This window comes from Mchenga conophoros, linkage group LG18 (assembly GCF_057382185.1).
Source record: "Mchenga conophoros isolate Kocher_MC1m ecotype Shallow Benthic linkage group LG18, M_conophoros_male_GT1.1, whole genome shotgun sequence".
In the NCBI taxonomy this organism is placed as follows: domain Eukaryota; kingdom Metazoa; phylum Chordata; class Actinopteri; order Cichliformes; family Cichlidae; genus Mchenga; species Mchenga conophoros.
The window spans coordinates 37,164,906-37,187,105 of NC_140543.1; the positions used below are offsets into that span (position 1 = coordinate 37,164,906).

The 22,200-nt window shown below is 43.7% G+C and overlaps 1 protein-coding gene across 1 annotated transcript in view; it reads right to left on the minus strand.

Annotated features, from left to right (window-relative positions):
• Window positions 1-1,744: 1,744 nt before the first annotated feature.
• The window catches only part of LOC146554378 (phospholipid phosphatase-related protein type 4-like), a 68,838-nt gene continuing 48,382 nt past the window's right edge, over window positions 1,745-22,200 (minus strand). The window contains exons 7-11 of the mRNA XM_085255894.1: window positions 20,677-20,812; window positions 16,339-16,567; window positions 9,781-10,396; window positions 6,474-6,627; window positions 1,745-5,183 (exon numbers count right to left, since the gene is read on the minus strand). Coding sequence (XP_085112020.1) covers window positions 4,267-5,183; window positions 6,474-6,627; window positions 9,781-10,396; window positions 16,339-16,567; window positions 20,677-20,812 — 2,052 coding nt within the window. The 3' untranslated portion in view covers window positions 1,745-4,266. The remainder of the gene's footprint in view (window positions 5,184-6,473; window positions 6,628-9,780; window positions 10,397-16,338; window positions 16,568-20,676; window positions 20,813-22,200) is intronic.

Here is a 22,200-nt window from a genome sequence, read left to right on the forward strand (position 1 = left end):
GGTGACACACAGAGGTAAGCTCAAATTAACACTGTAAGGTTGCAACTTTGACATAAGTTGTGAGAAGCGCTTCAAATATTACTTTCAGTGAACACGATTAGTAACAGGTCATGTGAAACCATGCCTACTGATTCATAGTACTGAGCCATGTACCAACACTGTAGTGTATGCTGTAATTTGCACTGTGCACCTACCCACAACATAACTACACACTAAAGCAACACAGACCTGAAAAACTGGCTTTGGTCTGCTTGGCTGTAATATTCAGTGCAAACACAGCATATTTGAACAGCACATACCATGGCCCACTATGGCTCTACAGAGATTTTATACTGTACTATAAATTAAGGCTGATGGTGCAAAAAAAGAAAAAACCCTTGTTGTTATATGAAGTTATTATTAGAACCAGAAATCCGCGCAGAGCATAAAGAGGAGCCTGGCAGCTGCTTCGGTGACAGTAATGATCAGGTGCAGGGACACTTGGCTTGTACAGTTCTAGTTCTTGGGCTCACCATGACACCATGTGCACGATTGGCAGGGGGTTTTTTCCACATCATTACTGTATTATTCCATGTTATTTGAAACAATTCCACGTTGTTCCAAATTACACTCCAACTACATCTGAGCATAGGTGCAGGTCGTTGTGTGCTTCAGACTTTAAATCGAATCCCCAGACTCTCAAAGTCCTTCACCTTCATCAACTGACAACATGTGCTTTTCAGTATCATCATCCAAACTCCTCCAGTATCAAACTGTACATCGTAACAATGATAAAATGAAGTAGAAGTGTTTAGAAATATTCATATTAGAAATATACAAATGCTTAAAAAACCAGATGAGAATCATTTATGACCTCCAGTCACAAGTTATGAATGTTAAGATGCAGAATGACGTCCCTGCCAGAGCTTAATAAAACTCCAAATTGTCCTTCAAGCACAAATCATAAACCAATTTTTCTGTTCCACAACTATCACAGCCCGTTTCACTCCATCCAAGCGACACACAAGTATAAAATGTTTAGAATGCAAACGTTCACTTTGAAATATTTGGGCTTTTGGGTTTTTGGCGAGTCAAAGTGACTCTTCACCTGCTCTCACTTTAAACTGTTCTCTTTCCAGGCCTGTACACAGAGATCAACATTGTCTCATGCCGCTCACAGCATTCGTGTCAAACGCAGCTGAACTGGAATCACATGCAGAGCACGAACCACAAACATGTCGGAACAATTCTACACGTGTTCTGGCTGCAGTTTCATACGTGTACGTCCACTCTGCATTCTCCCATTAACAGGACAAAGTTACCTGTAAACTTGTAAAGCAGTAGAAAAAAATGAATTTTTTTAAGCCTTACAAACTTCACCAAACCTTCTGAGCTAAAAACACATGCATACACTGCTCACCAACTGCTGCTTACCTAGAAACTTAGTTAACTTCCACTGCTGAAATGAACTGCAGGGCTCAGTTAGTGGGAAATACCTACCAGATTAAATCTTTCATAGCAAAGAGACAAAACGATTACCAGAAGATCAAAGAACTGATAGTAACTGCAGTCGAAGGCATTCTCAGGGACAACTCTAACCCTACCTCCAGGGAATCAGAATATATTTGTGTTTTTATTGGCGATCCAGAGACGAGGACAGTGATGCGTCCGTCAGTCAGCACGCTGTCTTTTATAGCTGCATCATTCACTGTGTTCAGAAATATCTTTCACTTCTGATATTTCAATTGGCCCAAATAAACATGCATTTGTTAACCAGTGTCTCTTTAATGTGATGATGCTAGAAGCCTCCACAACTTACACACCATTTCAAATTTACACAACATCTTTAGCTGGTCTCGAAAAAACAAAAACAACAAAAAACCAGCTGAAAAGAATTCGAACAAACAACCGAAACACAAAAATGACTTCAGCGGCCGGGAAATCATCAAACTGGTGCTTCTTGATCAGGGTACATTCAAGTTGTCTGTTGGTTGGGTAACAACTAAAAGTATCTTTCATATTAGTCCTCTGCCATAATCTTCTGAGGTTCCCTCGTGATTCCTATCAAGCTCCTCTACTTCCTCCTTAGTTCGCCTTGCACTGATTTCCATTGTGCTTATGTGGTTAGCATGTCACAGATCTTTGACTGAAAGCGATTTATGTCAACTTTTGTTTTGAAATTTACTATATTACTAAAGCTCGCTTGACCATTTAAAAACAGCTCGACAGGCCCAGTCTTTCCAGTAGCATCAAACGTTATCATTCACTGCACTGACAGCTGCAATAAGCAAAGAAATACTGGAGCACAAGCAAACACGTACAGAAAGTATATAGATATCTACACAGCACAGCAGCTGGAAATCACCCACCGCACATGTTGGTGCTTTCTGAATGTTTTCACAATCCCAACGTCACTTTGCTGTTTCTAGGCAGATTCTCATCAAGATAAACAAAGTAGAGTCCTGCACAAACACGTGGTATCTATGTGACTCGCCTACAGCTACAGGACTTTTCTTTGATGGCACTTGGGCACAAAGTTTATTGAACAATGTAAACACTGGGTTAAGAAAATGTCTATTAAATATTCTTCTAACTGGCAATCTATACATTTAAAAAGAAAACAACAACAACAAAAACATTTTTTTCCACTGACATCAATGACTGAGTGAAAAAAGTAATAATAATAATAATAATACTGTCTATACTCTATGAATTCACCCACACATGCAAGTATTAAAGTATTTGAGAGTATGAGATAAAAACAAAGTTTATCTCATACTCTTTATTTCCACAACTGCGAAACATTATAAAAAATAAATAATAAATATGTGAACAGAGAGCAGGGAAGTGTTAAAAAAAGAATTTTTAAAACCTTTCTCTGGTTTATTCCCAACGTTTTTTTAAAATCTTCGATAATGGGTGATTTATTTGTAAAATAATAAAGTATTATTAATGGAAATATTTTATCTTTTATCATTTATATGTTTTGAAAATAACATATATAATAAAATTACATTTGATTATTTTAAGAGTTTGACCTTTTCCTGAAAATGTTATTTAAATTATGATAATTACATTTTAATTATACTGTACACTTTTTACTTTTTAGTCTTTTTCTCTTAAAATATTCTGATTTCCTTTGAAAACGGAACAAAGTGGCATTTCACTTATATTTACTCGTTCTTCACTTTAAAGTACAAATCCTCACTGTTACTTCAGCGTGCTCGTATAATTATTATCTTTTTCATCATAAAACATTTTCGTATAAAACTTTATCTCATAACCGTTCCAACTTTATTCTGTAATGACTCCATGTTTCGTCCTTAGAGTGGCTGTAATACCAAGTCATAAAGCTGGGAAATCAAACTAAAGAACAGGAAACGAATGAACTTCCTTTGTGCAGGCGATGCTGCGTGTGTCAGTACAACTACCACACAGTAAGAATCATTTATACACTGCGCACCAATAAAACACAGCATGAGAAAAAGTGCTTGTTTTAGTATCTAAACACCATATATGCCCCTTGATATTGTTCTTATTCAACACAAACACAATACCACCATCAAATAAGATATATTGTTATTACCCAGAAGGGACTCTTTGCAGTCCAGACATAATTAAGACCGTGGATTTAATTTCCCCTGTGGCTGCCCACACTCTTATGTACAAACACAATCACAGTTATAGGCTTTGAATACAAATTTCCATCTAAGGGCATGTGGTTACGATGTTCGATGTTACCTGTGTGTGACAAAAACGTGGATGTGTAGAAATGTCACCCCTATTTTAGCTGAGCTTTGTAGCCAGAGAAAAGCGAGTCATTAGTGTGAATCTGTCCTCACTGGCAGGGTAATAATACCAGCGTAGACCAGCAGTTTATTTAAGCCTCTTATCTTTGTGCCTACGAAGCAAGTGTAGCGATACGTGATAAAAATATGTAAATATGTAGTAAAATAAGAAGAAATGTTGACTCAAACTCAGTCCAACCGACTCCTTGTATGTTGACCAGGAGCAAACTGGGAGCAGTCATGACTCGACGTCTATGGCCTGTGAACCCAAGTCGATCTCTAACCTACTGCTAACAGAATTTAATAAGCTGGACAAAAGTGGCCATCTACTGTAGCCTGATTGGTCATTTGAGAACGTGTGAATGTCTTTTACCATGTCCTATTGGCTGCAGGTGGTAAGCAGATTGTTCACATCATCTCCAGAAACGTCCCATTGGTCTAGAATGGTTTACTTGTTTTTATAATTGTAGTTATAGATGGATAACTCACACTGAACATGCTATTCTTTATAGGCCAGCCCAAAAGTAGGCGGGGGAGTGTGAGTCAGGATTGGGCGGGGTAAAGTAGGGGGAGGGGTGGGGCTTGGACGCCCAAACACTCCCTGCAGCTGCCTGTTGGGGTGGTTGGGGTGAATGGGGTTCTCTTGAAAGCTTCGCAGGTTTTCGTGAAAGCGGTTGCTGCTTTCGTTGTCAAGGCGGTTGCCGTCATCACAAAGGCGGTGGTTGTTGTGGAATTCAGGGGTAGGCCCTCGATCCTGGACGTGGACCATGTTGCTGCTGCTCTTCCTTCTCAAGGTGGATTCACGGCTGGATGAGGCAACCGACTGGCAGTCCGAGCCGCCGTCACTGCTGGCAGCTGTCGCCTCCACTGGTGTAACCCTGATAGTGGTGACTGCTTGAGGGTGGGGGTGGAAGGGAGGAGCAAAGGTGGCAGTGGGTGTGAACGGCATGTTCGAGTTGTTAGAAGGAGGATTAAAGTTAGCGTGAGCGTTGTTAAAACTGGGATTATTGGAATTGTTAGGATTAAAACTGAGGTGCTGGTAGTTGTTGGGATTATTTGGATGTAAGGGATGTAACGGGTGCACAACATGTGGATGGCTGGTGTAGACACCTCCTCCTCCTCCCATTCCACTGCCCCCTGCGTCCCCACCCCCATCGCTCTCTGTTTCTGTCCCCATGACACTCCTCCTCCCATCCACCGATCCACCGTCCTTCAGCGAATCGCAGCTGTCCGTGTGTCTGTTCAGGTCATTGAGGTTGAAAGCCGACTGCCGAAGGGAAGCTCTTTGTTCTGGTGGTCTCCATCGCCAGGAGCCGCTTCCATCAGTGCTCGGAGGTTTCACTATTGGTTTGTTTGATCTGGACTCTGGGTGGGCTTCAACACGAACGATACTCCCAGTTCTCTCCAAACCTCCCCCTAGAAGAGCAAGCAAGTATTCAGCGAACTGAATCATCAACAAGCATGTAAGTACGAGCCAGAAAAGTATGAACAGCAAAATGTGTTACTGTAGGTGCTCACAGGGATGCACCAGCCCAATGATGGGATGTGTCAAAGTTTCCTTTTGTTAGACGGAGAAATAAGAAACAATTCTGAGAACTACACATTTGTTCCAGCTCCAGTTACTAACAACAGGGCTGGCTATGGTCACTGATTTCCAGGAGTGGGTTTAAAAACAAAACAATTTCCCGATTCAAATTGATTTGAGTTTGAATAATGCAATATCGATTTTTAAATCATGTAAAAATCCAATATAAATACATGCTACAATATGAATGTATTTTGCCAGAAACAGCAGAATTTCAGTGTAAAGCTCACAAAACTATGTGAACAACCACCAAAGAGCTCAAACACCAAACGATTAACGAGCAGGTAAACGGAGTCTGCAGAAAGACGTGAACACAAAGAGCGACGGCACGGACACGGACACGCCGTCGGGGCTGGAAGCCGACAGCTCACAGACTCTGATGCTGCAGGTTTCGTCACTCTGACCAAAATTCACTGAATCAGCAACAAAAGAAGATCCAAACTATGCTTCACGTTTGATTAAATTAATTTTTAAACCCACCCCAACTTATAAAGTGTGTCTCAAACCAGCCAACCGAAGAAGTCTTGTCGTATTCATGGATTCAGATCCTAAAGTCACGCCATTACACAGTTAGGGTCAGAGCCAGCACTACACACAGTTTTAGTCTGCTTATCATTATTATACTGTACTTAATTCTGTGTTATTCTTTTTGTAGCTTGTTTATTTTATTTTTTATAAATATCACCTTCTCTTCCTTTGCTCTTTAACCCATCTAGCTTGAAGATTTGGTTCATCAGCACTCTAAACATGTCTTGTTTCTTTTAAATTTGGTTGGACCCAAATGGAAACTCTTTTAGCAAAAAAACTCAAATCCCAAAATGCATTGTGGGATTTCATTTAGAGGCTTTTAAGAGCACAAACACTTTAAATATCAAATCAAAAACGGTCCAAACTGCACACAGCGTCTCCAAACTAGGACCTGGGGAGGTTAAAGGAAGCAGGGAAAGGTTTTTTAAAGCTGCTGCTGGGATCAAAATCCAAATGAGTTTACATTTAAAATGTTTCAGTGTCACATGTTGTCTTGTACTGTTTTCAATTAAAAGTAGAATTTGGATGATTTACGAGTCATTGTGTTTCACTGATGAGCAGTCGGCTGAATCTGCGCTATTAGAAGTACAGACCTCCTCCCACGGCTCCAGTGGTGGAAGCGGGTGGAGATGGATCCTGGTCTGTCAGGGCTCGGTACCGAATGGATCCGGTGCAACTGACAGTGCTGCCACCGTCCTCTGACCGAGGAGAGTGAAGCAGACCCTGTTGTTTAGATAAGGCTATGACCTGGAAAATAAGAGACAGGCAGTGTAACGTGAACTTCTCCACACTTGGAAAACAGGTCTAAGAAGCACGACCGTGTCAGCTTCTCAGCAGCCGCGGCTCTCATGATGCAACGCACCAGCACTGTAATAAAGCACTGTTACTTTTTTATTTTTAAACCAACGAGGAATCCATGTGACAGCTTTACAAACTGAAGCTTTTTGTTTCCCTTATGAGACAACTCAGGATTGTGTCAAACTGAAGGTTTAAAGATTATTGGAAAACAAGAAACTACATTAACTGTGTGTTTGGTCAAAGATGACGGCCAGTGTTTTTGATGGAACTCTCTTTATATCTTCTCATGTTGTCGTAGTTATCATTCATTCGAATGTAGCACAAATGTTATTCAAACACACAAGCACAAAGAAACCAATAAATGCAGAGTACTGCATGCTGACTGTGAACATGTGGAGTGTGATACTTTTTGTTTAATTTTGTATTTGTTGTTTGAGTGAGTAAGACAGATAAACAGGGTTATAGTGGAAAAAGAAGCCAGTTTGTCTTTGTTTCCCTCATTATTGGGTTTTTTATTTCAATCAAATGATTTTGTTTTTTCTGAACGCAGGCTGCTGCCGTTCTTTCAATCACTGCATTTAGACGCAGTCTGAGGAGGGCGCCGTTAAAACAGCGCTATTATATTTTCTGTTGACTGCTTCTCTTGGCTTCAACCAACATTATTAGCAAACTTACTCATGGACAAATAAATAAATAAATCGCTCGTGTAAAACCAATGAAAGGCTCAGCCTGTTGTCGATATATTCGCCCAACCTTGGTGAAGACCTTACAGTGTACAGAAAGTTCCCCTTGGAGCAAGCACACGGTGAAAAGGTGACAGACTCTCTGTGCTCTCCACAGAGAAGCTCTGTGTGCCTCCAGACAATAAGTGTGCCATTAATACAGGATGGGGGCTGGTTCAGGGCACCCCAGGCATCATCTGCAGAAGATTCAATCTCACAACACAAGTCGCCTCAAGGCGCTTTATAGTGTACAGTAGATACAGAGAAAACCCAACAATCATATGACCCCCTATGAGCAGCACTTTGGCGACAGTGGGAAGGAAAAACTCCCTTTTAACAGGAAGAAACCTCCGGCAGAACCAGGCTCAGGGAGGGGCGGGGCCATCTGCTGTGATTGGTTGGGGTGAGAGAAGGAAGACAGGATAAAGACATGCTGTGGAAGAGAGACAGAGGTTAATAACAGATATGATTCAATGCAGAGAGGTCTGTTAACACATAGTGAGTGAAGAAGAAACACCCAGTGCATCATGGGAATCCCCAGCAGCCTACACCTATTGCAGCATAACTAAGGGAGGATTCAGGGTCACCTGGTCCAGCCCTAACTATATGCTTTAGCAAAAAGGAAAGTTTGAAGCCTAATCTTGAAAGTAGAGATAGTGTCTGTCTCCTGAATCCAAACTGGAAGCTGGTTCCACAGAAGAGGGGCCTGAAAACTGAAGGCTCTGCCTCCCATTCTACTTTTAAATACTCTAGGAACAACAAGTAGGCCTGCAGAGCGAGAGTGAAGTGCTCTAATAGGGTGATATGGTACTACAAGGTCATTAAGATAAGATGGGGCCTGATTATTTAAGACCTTGTATGTGAGGAGCAGGATTTTGAATTCTGGATTTAACAGGAAGCCAAAACAGGAGAAACCTGCTCTCTCTTTCTAGTCCCTGTCAGGACTCTTGCTGCAGCATTTTGGATCAGCTGAAGGCTTTTCAGGGAGTTTTTAGGACTTCCTGATAATAATGAATTACAGTCGTCCAGCCTGGAAGTAATAAATGCATGAACTAGTTTTTCAGCATCACTCTGAGACAGGATATTTCTAACTTTAGAGATGTTGCACAAATGGAAGAAAGCAGTCTTACATATTTGTTTAATATGTGCGTTGAAGGACATGTCCTGGTCAAAAATGACTCCAAGGTTCCTCACAGCGTTACTGGAGGCCAAGGTAATGCCATCCAGAGGAAGAATCTGCTTAGATACCATATTTCTAGGCTTTTCAGGGCCGAGTACAATAACCTCAGTTTGATCTGAATTAAGAAGCAGAAAGTTAGCAGCCATCCAGGTCTTTATGTCTTTAAGACATTCCTGCAGTTTAACTCATTGGTGTGTGTTATCTGGCTTCATGGACAGATAGAGCTGGGTGTCATCTGCATAGCAGTGTAAATGTATGCTATGTCTTCTAATGATGCTGCCTAAGGGAAGCATGTATAATGTAAACAGAATTGGTCCTAGCACTGAACCCTGTGGAACTCCATAATTAACCTCAGTGTGTGAAGAGGACTCTCCATTTACATGCACAAACTGGAGTCTATTAGATAGATATGATACAAACCACTGCAGCGCAGTACCTGTAATACCTACAGCATGTTCTAATCGCTCTAATAGGATATTATGGTCGACAGTATCGAACGCTGCACTGAGGTCTAGCAGGACAAGCACAGAGATGAGTCCACTGTCAGAGGCCATAAGAAGATCATTTGTAACCTTCACTAAAGCTGTTTCTGTGCTGAGCTCTGAAACCTGACTGAAACTCTTCAAATAAACCTCTGCAGATGATCTGTTAGCTGTTTGACAACTACTCTTTCAAGGATGTTTGATATAAAGGAAGGTTGGAGATTGGCCTATAATTAGCTAAGACTGCTGGGTCTAGAGATGCTTTTTGAGTAAAGGTTTAACTACAGCCAGCTTGAAGGCCTGTGGTACATAGCCGATCATTAGAGATAGGTTGATCATATTTAAGATCGAAGCATTAATTAATGGCAGGACTTCTTTGAGCAGTTTTGTGGGAATGGGGTCTAAAAGACACGTTGATGGTTTGGAAGACTGTAACAGACAAACGTTCCCCTTGTGGTCTGAGGAGGAAGCACACACTGTATCCTGCCAGGTAACATCAACTGAAGCCTGGACAAACGTATATTACAAGTAAAGGATGGCATTAAGAGCTGTCAGTCAACAGCAACCATACTGCTGTTCAAATGAGTCCCTGTAGATTCCTGTAGGAAGGCGTCTGTGGTGCTTGTGATCTCCTGCCTGGACTAATGCAGCTCTACCCTGCTACACGTCACTGTCCTGGTTCTGACGTTTAAAGAAAGAAGTCAAAGAAGTTACAAACCTGCATGAGACGTGGCTGTCCTCCAGCACTGAGAGGCCTGCAAGGGATGGTGGTCTTCTCCGTCACTCTCAGCCACTTTTCTCTCACTGACCCACCCCCGTCCATGATGCTGTCCTCGGATTCACTCTCCTGATCCTTGCTGGTGGGATTTTCCTCCTCTGGGATATGAACTAGCTGAGAGGATCCAGGTCGGGACTGGATAGATACTCTGGCCCCACCAGTCACTGCAGTGCTCCCATTATGGGACAGATGATTATGATTGGCCAGAGGAACAGAGCTAGCTGCTAGTTTCATGTACTGAACTGGGATGTGCGCCCCAGCACGCAGCTCAGCTTCCTGGCCTGTGGCTATAGGCAGGTGGGTCCCACCGCGGAGCTCCACCTCCAGACCCATGGCAGACGGCTCAGAGGAGCAGCGCAGCTCCATGTTCCTCTGAGGAGATGAAGAGGAGGCGGGCCTGATACCGTCTATCACCTGCAGAGACAGCTTCCTGTTGTCGTTCTTGTTCTTCCATTGGCTGAGCAGCTGTTTGGACCGGGTTGAGTCCATCGAGGCGTGGATGGAAGCGTGACGCCGTGGAATACGACCTTCCTCCAGCGAGGAACCTCCGTGGGATCTGAAAAGAAAGATAAAGGCACTATGAGAAGAAAGAAAAGAGTGACAGCACTGAGCTCATGATCTTCTTTGCTTGATCTTCACAAATGACTAATTGATTTTGGTAAATATAATTGTTCTGTCAAATTCATAAACTGAAAGCACAAATGCCCAGTTAGCGTTCTGGTAGAGCAGCCTTCTGTTATCTTTGTGCCCATGAACATTTCCAAACATGTTATGGTGTTGTTTAAAGTCTGGACATTTCTAATATAACACAGCATCACAATTTAAATTAAAAAAATAATAATTCAGCACTGTATGGATACTCAGAGGACAGAAACCTGGGCACTGGCATTCATGTCGCTGTCCAGCGGCAGCCCCAGTCTCCCCAGTAGGACGATGTACTGGATGCTGAGGTTACTGGTTCCACTGTATCTGACAGAACATCCAGAGAGGAGAACAGCAGCGTGAGCCACATAACAGGGAGCATGCAGAGGCCCATGGCCTGCATGCAGCTGTTCTTCATGTTGCACATGTGGCTCTTGTGTTTCTGTGGCGCTCTGTGACTCTTACCAGCTCTGTTTCTAGGGCTCAGTGCTTCTGCTGCGTTTTGACTGCCTTTTTGCTGTTCTGAGGTCAGTAGGAAAAAATGGCAGTCATAAAGAATCAAATGATTTTTTGTTGTGCAGCAAGCAAGTGTTGCCGTCAAAAAAGGAGCAGGGCATCAAATTGTTCTGTGACTGCTTTCAGCGAAGGCATTTTAAATGAAGTTAGCTCAGGAAGTAGATAACACACTCGTCTGAAGTGCGAGGCCACAGCTTCTCCTTCTGCACCACCTTAACCCCGAAGATCAACCCTGCAAGCGATACTGTCGTGGTATTCTTAGTCTTCGTGTGTTTTGTATTTTGTTCTTTATTCATGCCTTGGTTCCTAGGTTCTGTTAAGATGTTCCTTATTTGGTTCCCCTCTGTGTGCCCCTCTGTGTATCTGTGAACCCTTGTTTCCCCTCCTTGTGTTTTATTCCCCAGCCCGTTATGTCCGTGCTCTCTCCTCCTGTCTGAACCTCTGTGCACTTCCTGTTTTACTTTGACAGTCTCTCGTCAGTGTGCGTCATGTTGTGTTCACTCCTGCCCTGTCTCGTTACGATTATCTGTGTCAGCTGTGTTCCAGATGTGCTCCCACGTCCCTCGTTTACTCTCTGTGCATTTATGTCCACGTCTCCCTCGGTTCAGTGTCGCGTTCTCCCTCATGCTGTGTGTGACTCTCCCTGTGTTTCCTGGTGAGCTTTATATTTAGTTTTTCCCAGTTTAGTTTTGTATTACTCGTGATCCGTCTTTCCAGCAGTAAAGCTGTGCTTTCTGAGTTTATTCCCCGCGTCCCTTTGTCTTCTCTTATAAACACAACAAGAACTTACTGTTTTACTCCTACAGCATAATCTAGTCTGTTCATATGCTCAGCGAATGCCAATGACTGCACGCTGCAGTTCTGTTATTCTACGGCCAACGGCGTCCCTGCAGAGGTCCCGCTCCATCACAGTTAACCTGTTAACAGCCACCGCCAACGCTACATCCAGAAAAGGCAAAGAGTAATGGCAGCATTAAACTGGCATTCAGTTTTTTACTTACATTTTCCATTCTGTTCACCTACTTCTAGATTCAGTGTTACCCGGATGAACGACTTGATATTTGGGTTTCTCACATCTACAGATCAGACAGATCTCTCTGAACACATCTCTCTAGCTGCAGTGTGTGAATGGAAAAACAGGCTCTTATTACTGATGTACGAGGGCTGAATACAAAGAACTGGTGTTGCAGTGCTTCCATGTTTGTTCTTCCCCAAACCTCCCACTGTTTGCTTGGGAAAAACGATGATCTTCCAGGTAGCCTACCGAGACCATTAAACAGTATATGATACTCTATCTTCAAATTGTAAAGCAGCATTAAACATGTGTTCAGAATACTTGTTTATTAGTTTATTAGAAAGTTAATATAAATCCTGTTGCCAGAATAAATGACCTACATTAAGTCAAATTCAAATTCAAATTTTATTCAAATTTTATTTGTCACGTACACAGTCAGAAAGAATAAGATAAAATATATAAATTAAAGTTGAAAATAAAATAACTGTACAACAAAATACACAATATAGAACTATATAAGAATGTATGAAGAAATATAAATAAATATATACACAATAACAGCAGCTGTACAAGTATTAACCGGAAATGAAGAATATAGTGACCAGTGTTGTGCAATCCACATTATGTCTTGTGCAGTGCAAATATGCTTAAAGTGATTTAAGTGATGAAGTGTAAACAATGTCCAGAAAGTCCAGTGTGTGTAAGAACTGTATGTGTGGGTCAGTACTGTGTGGTGGTGTGATTGAGAGACCGTATCGCCTGCGGGAAGAAGCTCCTCCTCAGTCTCTCTGTGTTGGTCTTCAGGGAGCGGAATCGCTTTCCTGACCTCAGCAGAGAGAACAGTCTGTTGTTGGGATGGCTGAGGTCCTTCACGATCTTCCTGGCCTTGGTCCAGCACCGCCTGCTGTAGATTGAGTGCAGGTCAGGGAGCTCGGAGCGGATGGTGCGCTCAGCTGACCGCACAACCCTCTGTAGAGCTCGTCTGTCCTGCATGGTGCTGTTCCCGAACCAGGTTAAGATGTTTCCCGTCAGGATGCTCTCTATGGTGCACGAGTAAAAGTTCCTGAGCACCTTGGAGGGCAGTTGGAAGTCTCTCAAGCGTCTGAGGTGGTAGAGACGCTGTCGGGCCTTTTTCACCACGGTGTTGATGTGACAGGACCATGACAGGTCCTGCGTGATGTGAACTCCGAGGTATTTGAAGCTGTCCACTCTCTCCACTGGGCACTCGTTGATGACGGGGGTCTGGTAGTTCCTCTCCTGCTTAGTGCTGAAGTCCACTATCAGCTCCTTTGTCTTACTGACGTTCAGAAGGAGGTTGTTCCTCTGGCACCAGTTCTCCAGATTCCTAATCTCCTTCAGGTAGGCCGTTGTTATCAGAGATCAGGCCCACCACGACGGTGTCGTCAGCAAACTTGATGATGGTGGTGGAGCTGGTAGTGGCCACACAGTCATATGTGTACAAAGAGTACAGCAGGGGGCTCAGAACACACCCCTGGGGGGCTCCAGTGCTGAGAGTGGTGGAGGCTGAGACATGTCCGCCCATCCTTACTGCCTGTGGTCTGCCAGTTAGGAAGTTGGAGATCCACTGACACATAGATGAGCTGAGTCCCAGATGCTCCAGCTTGGTGGTGAGTGTGGAGGGAATTATGGTGTTAAATGCAGAGCTGTAGTCTATGAAGAGCATTTTAACATAATTCCCCCTTCTAGTGTCCAAGTGAGTGAGTGATGTGTGGAGGAGATGAGAGATGGCATCGTCTGTGGAACGATTTGGACGGTAAGCGAACTGTAGTGGGTCCAGTGTGTCTGGTAGTGAAGAAATGATGAAGTCTCTGACCAGGCGTTCAAAGCACTTCATCACTACTGAGGTGAGGGCTACAGGGCGATAGTCATTGAGAGAAGCAGGGTGGGGTTTCTTCGGGACAGGAACAATGATGGACTCTTTGAAGCATGTGGGGATCACCGACTGAGATAAAGAGATGTTGAATATCTCAGTGAACACAGGAGCTAGCTGGTATGCGCAGTCTCTTAGGATACGACCTGGGATGCCGTCTGGTCCTGCTGCTTTCCTGGTGTTCACTCTCTTGAAGGCTCTCCTTACTTCATGCTCGGAGATGACGAGCACGTTTCCGGTGCTGGCAGTATCTTCCTGTCTGCAGCCGTTAGCGCCGCTAACACTAGCATTGTTGGAGACCTTAGCTGCAGCCTCGAAGCGAGCATAGAAAGTGTTCAGCTCGTCTGCCAGAGTCACGGCCGCGTTCGTCATACCGGTTGTTGGTGCTTTATAGTCCGTTATTGTCCTTAGTCCCCGCCACAGGCTCCTAGAGTCACTCTGTTGGAGTTGTGACTCTAGTTTCCTCCCGTAGCGCTGCTTCGCCTCTTTCACCGCCCTCCGCACGTTATATGACGCGGCTTTGTACGGGTCCATGTCCCCCGTCATGAGTCCCGTGTTGTAGGCAGCGGTGCGGGATCTCAGAGCGTCGCGGATGGTTTTATCCACCCACGGCTTCTGGTTGGGAAACGTTGCGATAGTCTTTGTCTCCACGGTATCATCCGCTAGTTTCCCGATGAATCCCACAACCGCTTCCGTAAACACGTTGACGTCATAGTCGGAGCTGTTTCTGAACATGCCCCAGTCTGCGTCATCGAGTGCGTCCTGTAACGCGGCCACCGATTGATCCGTCCAGCGCGCGACCTTCCTCTGAACCGGAACTTCCTGTTTCAGCCTTTGTTTGTATTTTGGCATGAGGAAGATGGCGGCGTGATCAGATTTGCCAAACGGAGGGCGGGGTTGTGCCTTGTAACCGTCCTTGACCGTAGTGTAGCAGTGGTCCAGTGTCCTTTCACCCCTGGTGGGGCAGGTGATGTGTTGATAAAAGTTCGGCGCTGCGCGTTTGAGGTTGGCGCTATTAAAGTCCCCCGTCACAATAAGCGCAGCGTCCCGGTGTTGTGTCTGGTGCTGTGTGAGTGCCTCATGCAGCTCGCATAAGGCGGTGACCGTGTCCGCTTGTGGTGGAATATAAACGGCACTTACAATGACCGATGTAAATTCCCGAGGTAGATAAAAAGGACGACACATGATGGACAGTAGTTCCAGATTTGGTGTGCAGGAGCGTGTGAGAGGAACAACGTTCGCACTGTTGCACCAGTTGTTGTTCACCATTAAACACACGCCGCCTCCCCTTGACTTCCCCGAGTCCCGTGTCCTGTCCATGCGGTGAACCGAGAAGAACTCGGCCGGCTGGATGGCGTGGTCCGGCACCGCTGGGTTCAGCCATGTCTCGGTGAAGCAGAGGAGATTGCAGTCCCGAATGTCTCTCTGGAACTTTGCATGAGAGCTTTCCACTCTGCATTTTTCCTCTGAACATTCAGGACCTGGAAACGATACTCAGCCGTTTTCTGAGTATCAGAGTCGTTGAACTTCAAATGGACCCAAACACAAATATTTTTGTAGCTCCAACGTACATCAGTGATCTTCTTGGTTCTTATCACCCCAGCAGGTCCCTGAGGTCTTGTGACCAGGGGTTGCTGGTTGTCCAGCATACAAGGTTAAAAACAAAAGGTGACAGAGCGTCAGCGGCTCCCAGACTCTGGAACTCGCTCCCTTTGAGTTTGAGATCTGTGGACTCAGTCGTGTCTTTTAAAAAGCAGTTAAAAACGTATCTGTTTAAACTCGCTTTTGGTTGATTTTGTTTTGTTTTAGATTTTGATGTCTGTTTTCTGCCTCTGTAAAGCACTTTGTGATTTTATCTTGAAAGGTGCTATATAAATAACATTTTACTTTACTTATTAAAAACCTCCACCTGGCACATGATTGTATAAAGTGGAATTCAAAAATACTGGCGACCACCAGTGCTTCCCTCAGCCTTCTAGACAACATGGTATCAATTTGCTACGTGTTCTTGTTTTCAAGTTATCACATTGACAAGAATTCGTGACCTGTGACGTTGAAGTCATGGACACCTACGCTCACAAACGTAGGTGTCCATGACACCCACCCCCCCGAACGTTGTCGAGGTGGTGACAATGACCCATCAGCCTCATATTGCCCATCAACACTCCCTCAACATGAAACTACATCAGGTTTCCTAATCATTGCCATTATTCCACGGTTTATAACGATCCAAAGATCATGGACCCTGCAGACAGCTCGTCTTGGTCTGTAACTCCTTACTTTCCAGAATCTCTAAAACAGACAATTTTACTTGCTGGAAAAAATTACTGAAAAAAATGGATAAAATAAACATGATATCTTTTCAACTAAAACAATAAAAAACTAGATATTCCAAAGTGCAACTATGACTATGGACTCATTAAAAAACAGCTACCTTGGCAGTGTGCTGCTGCTGAAGGTCATCATGTTGTCACGGTTGCCTAACGGACTGGACGGACTTATCACCTCCACTTCAGCACTGGCTCTCTTCATATTGGTCATAGACGGCTCTCGACAGGAGGCGCTACGCGTTAGCATGGGTCCTGTTTGCTCTGGGACTAAGGGGTGGGAAGAAGTCCTTGTAATAATAGGTTCTGGTTGGCTGGGACCCAGTGTGTGGTGGCCTATCAGAAGACAACAAAGCCAAGGCAAACATTAATAACAGGTTAGAAAGGGTGAAGCCACAGAAGTGTCAGTGTGTCATAGCCAGCAGCTCCTCTGTTTCAGCTCTATGGGAAACAAACACCGGCTCTCAGGGTTTGTGACCACACTAAACACTTTCATGTCGAGGTTATGGTCTCATTCGCCAGTTTCAGGTCATGCTGAAAACGAAGTGATGTTCAGTGTGTAAGTTATGATTCCCTTTAGAGCAGGTGAAACCAGTCTATGCTTATTGGTTCTTGACTTTTCATTCACAAATCACGAGCCGATGATTTTCAAAGTTTGATACGACATCTGGTTTAAAAATAGCTAAGATCATGAAAATGTTCATAGCTTCATAAGCGCACATAACCAACCAACAGGTGACATCACGGTGTTCAGGTAAGTATTTCATAGACATCTTGATGCACGCTCAGTCATCCAGGTAAGAAAATCTCCAAAAGCTGATTCTGTTCATCTGGACGTTTTCAGTGGGAAACGTTTCGTCATCATCAGCTGACGTCTTCAGTCTCAGCTGACTGCAGGTTTCAATCTTATAATCAGCACATTTACATAATGACTGAAACCAGCCCACTGAAGGAACAATGGGCTGGGAGGTCAGTTCATTGATCTTAATTATGCAAATTCTCATGACCATTGATCAACAACCATTGATCAACAACCACTGATCAATAACCATGAGTCCCATTCACAGAGAGTTGGGGAATGGCTGCAATCACAGCATTGGAAGATGGTGACAGATGTACCCTTAGGCCCCTCCTCCATTCAGAGATGGTCTTTCCCTTTTCACGTAAACGGCCTCCTTGACTCCGCCCTCAAACCAGCGTTCCTCCCTGTCCAGGATGTTACATCCTCATCATTGAAAGAGTCCACTGGCCTGTAGGTGTAGATAGACTGCAGAGTCCTGGCCTGACGAGGTGGCTCTGCTGTGTTGTAGCCAGAGGTTGTTTGGTTTCCCCGATGTATAAATCCTGGCATAAGTCCCTCATCTGGGACTCTCCTCAGCTCTTACTGGGACAGTGGCGCGGCTGCCCCTCTGTTGGTCTTCCTTGGTCTCTTGTGTTCTGGGGGCCTCTGGATGTCTGGAGTTTTGATCTCCTCCATACCTGCTTCATGCCCTGGAGGACGGGGCTGTGCCCCCCCCACACCCTCTAACAGATCATTACATGAACCTTTTAAAAACAAGCGCGTCCATGCTCACAGGTGTACACACGGGTGATCACACCCACAAACTACACCCTTTTTGGCTCCTACCTCAAAGCACACTGTGTTCTGTTGATCTTATGTGCTGCACAATAATGTTTAATATTTAGTATTTACTGTCATATTCCCATATATCATTGTGATGCTGTTTATTTTATTACTCTTGTTTTCTTCTGCTTGTTTTCTTTTTTCTTTCTCAACAGGTGATCCAGGTGATTGATAGATGCATTTTTTGTCTGCTTATTTTGTTGGTTTTTGTTTTTTTGCCATTTATCCCCGTCCCTCTTCTCCACTGTTTTTCCCCTCTTCCTTTCTCCCTTTTCTTTTCCTCATTCAAGTCTGTCCCGTATCTAGCAAGTGAAAATAAAAAAATAAATAAAATAAACAATAAAAGGTTAATCAAATAGACCATTACGGCAAGGCTGGGATGGTCTATTTGGTAAAGTAAATCCGTTGAGCATCTTTCTTTGCCTTTAGACAACAATTCTGATGCAAAAGAACCAAACAGGACAGGCGAAAGAAAAAAAAAAAATCCTGGCAGTCCTCCTACACTTAACAGCGTACACTCTGTTACTCTGTTTGTGTCCGGGGACCCGATCCTTGGGGTGGACCCATTTTTGGCACAGAGTGTTTTGGGGTTTAAAAGCCACAGAGACGCGGTGTTTAGAGAAAATGCGTCTCTGCTGTTCCAATATTCCTAACATGTACGGGATCACTACAGGTTTTCTCTTAGGCAGCGGTTGTCCTTCTCTCCTGGATCAGCTGAAGCTTTCTTTTGGAGCCTTCCCAGCTTTGACAAAAGTCCAGCTGGGGTAACCACACTTACTCAGGGCCTTCTTGATGTTCTTCTGCCTCCCTGGCTGCTGTGTCAGTGGGGATGGTGTTCGCTCTGTGTTGTAGCGTCCTGATGACGCCCAGTTTGTGCTCCAGTGGATGATGAGAGTCAAATGTTGAATACTGATCTGTTTGTGTAAGTTTACGGTACACTTTTAAATGTCCCCCATTACTGATGGAAATCTCACAGTCTAAGAGTGGCAGGTTAGCCTTCTTAGACTGTGGCTTTTAAACCCCAAAACACGCTGCGCCAAAAACTGGTCCACCCCAAGGATCGGGTCCCTCGACACAAACAGAGTAACATAGTGTACGCTGTTAAGTGCAGGAGGATTGGCAGGATTTATACATCGGGGAAACCAAACAACCTCTGGCGAAGAGGATGGCACAACACAGAAGAGCCACCTCGTCAGGCCAGGACTCTGTTTACACCTACAGGCCAGTGGACACTCTTTCAACGATAAGGATGTAACATCCTGGACAGGGAAGGTTAAGGAACTGACCTCCCAGCCTATTGTTCCTTCACTGAGCTGGTTTCAGTCATTATGCAGATGTCCTGTTTATAAGATTGAAACCTGCAGTCAGCTGAGACTGAAGACGTCGCTTGGACGAGTGACAAAACGTTTCTCCCACTGAAAACACTGCGTCCAGATGAACAGAATCAACTTTTGGAGATATTTCATAGACAGTTTATGACGTTGAGCTCAAGTGCAAACAGATCAGCTGATCTCAGTGCCAGCCCACATCAGCTGATAATGGGCTGGGCGTGGCCACAGTTGCTGCACATCTTCCAATCCACCGTGCTTTATTTCATATTTGTAATAGCCCATATGGAAAAGAAATAGTAAAAACTTATAAAAGACTTGCATCAGATGTGACCTACTTCATATAGTGAATCATATCAGGCTTATATGATTTACTCATGAAAGTGGCCACTTTCTCATTACTTTCATATATTGTTTTAGGAAGTATCCAAAACATACAAGTTCCATTTATATAGATCTGTTTTCACTCTTGTATGCTTTTCATACAAGTTTCACACAAGACAGATACAAACTTTATAAGATTTATATAAATCTTTTCCATATGGGAGACCAAGGCTGCAGGGGGCTTCCCATGAAGTATTTCTTCTTCACTATCTGCTTTTACATAACTCTGCATGTAATCCTTACTTATTATTCATCTCTGGCTTTCTTCCAAAGTGTGTATTTAATCCTGTCTTCCTCCCATCACCCCAACCAGGCCGCCCCCCCTGAGCCTGCTTCTGCTGGAGGTTTCTTCCTGTTAAAAGGGAGTTTTTCCTGCCCACTGCTTGCTCAAAAGTGGTAATTTAAATGTCTTGTTGTCGGGCCTGCCTTACAATATAAAGCATCCTGAGGCGACTGTTGTTGTGACTTGAACTGAACTGAATTGAAATCATACCACTAAATATGAATTAGTGCAGTCGGTAACCACAGCAGTCCTTTCTGATTAGGAGCTCACTTACATTAGCCAGTCTTCATTATAAATGGCAGCACTCGAGATTCACATTTCAACACATGAATTATTAAAAAAAGATGAATATTTAAATTCGGAGGAGTCGACTGACTACAGTGGTCTTGAGAATACTACTTGACAACAACAGCTGTATCAAGAGACCTTTCAGCTGATCAACTTTAGGAATCGTGTGACATTTAAACATCACATTACCCACTTAATAAAATCTGACATTTAGTATTTTCATGCTCACTGGATATACACAACTCTTTTGCCTATAGTTATCAATCACAGCAAAATAATGAAGAAAATTAATCTCAATCAAGCAAAAATGCCAAAGATTTTCAAGTTCTAGCTTCTTGAAAGTCATACTGTGAGCTTTTCCATGAGTTATAAGTATTTTCACACTGGCCCAGGATCACACTTGTTAGGACTGGGCTGAACCCCGAGAGCCCCTCAGATCAAAAACAGTTGTTAAGAACATTCTTTCTGGAAACAATGTTACTAATCGACATGTCAGGATGATGTAACCTGTAATCTAAAGTAGCAGGCGTAGCTTTACCTTGGTGGCTGTTGCCAATTGCTGACTGGCTGACATTGGGCAAGGAGGAGAGGGGTGGCTCTCTCAGTATGGGGGCAGGTTGTGTACTCCCGGAGCAATCTTCACTAGGCTGGAAATTCCCCACGGCATACACACCCTGCATCCAAACACACTGACAGTAATGAGAAGCATGTAGCTAACACAGAACCTTTTGAATATTGAACCAACGAGATTTTCAGTCTGTATGTTTTAAATTAAAAAAATAGCAACATCAAAAAAAACAAAGATTAAGGTAAAAGTGATGTTTCTGTAACTAAATCGCTGGAAGATAATGTGTATTTTTACTATTTTGGGGACTGCACTGACATATGATTATCACCTGTTACTGACATGTATTTATCTTTTGTGTCACATCAATTTTGTAGCAAAACTCTTTAGACTGAGTTAGACTGAGGAAAAGATTGTTCTACCTGATGCCATAGGTTTAAATACCAAGAGCTCTGTGATCATCTCAAGTTCAAAGACACCTCAAGGCCATTACACACTTGTGAAAAATATTCTTCTGCTTCACTTAATCTTAATGCAGCTGTTCAGACCAACAAATCTGTGGGACGGATTTGCAGCATTTGATTTTTCAAACACTGGTTGTGATAAAGGCTGACCAGAGTTTGTTTTTGACTTTCCTCAGTCTCTTTAGTAATACGTGGATGGACAGGCATCCAAGGTTTCTCTGGCTCATCTGGTGATTGTTTGGCATGTTTATGGGGCAGCTGTTTTTTTTTCAGAGGCAACAAGTCTATTCCAAGACTCACTCTCTCCTGCAGAGAAACCTCTGTCAAGGTTGCATGGCTGTTTCTGCCAAGAGCTGCCAGAAGAACCGCGCTGGATTCCTGCCACTTTCACCGCTCCGACGTGCCAGCGTTCCCCTTACCTGGATGTCTCAGTGTCACCAGCCTGCCTCAGTTTGCCTACTTACCAGCCTACTAACCTGTTCACCTGCTCAGCCAGCTGTCTGCTGTAAAAAGTGTGACAGGTAGGATTTATTGATTCACTCGATAACTCCACTTGTTAACTTGGCAATTTAAAATGTCAAGTTTTCCCTCTCCCCTCCGATCCCTCATGTGCTACCAGCCTATAAGTACTTTCCTGTGTCGTCAAATTGCACGGTAAATAACCTTCATCACTGCATTGTGAGTTTGGGTTGTTTTGAGTTTGTCTGCCCTTTTGGGTCTGCTTGACATAATCGCATATGTGCAGATGAGATTTCCCTGATTGGATTAAACAGATCGAGCTAATTAGACCACTCCGTTTGGCAACAACTGCACTAGTAGCTCAAAACACCAATACTGAATATACAAATAGTAAAATAACACCATTTTACATCAGACACACTGGACTCTGGTCAGGATCAATTGGCTCTCTGAAAGGATTTCTCTTGCTCTTCAGATGTGGTCACAACTCTGCTAACAACAGCTCAAAATTCCCCAAATGCTCACAGAGAAGGTCAAAGCGTATGACTCTTACTCTAGCAAAACACCAAATGTA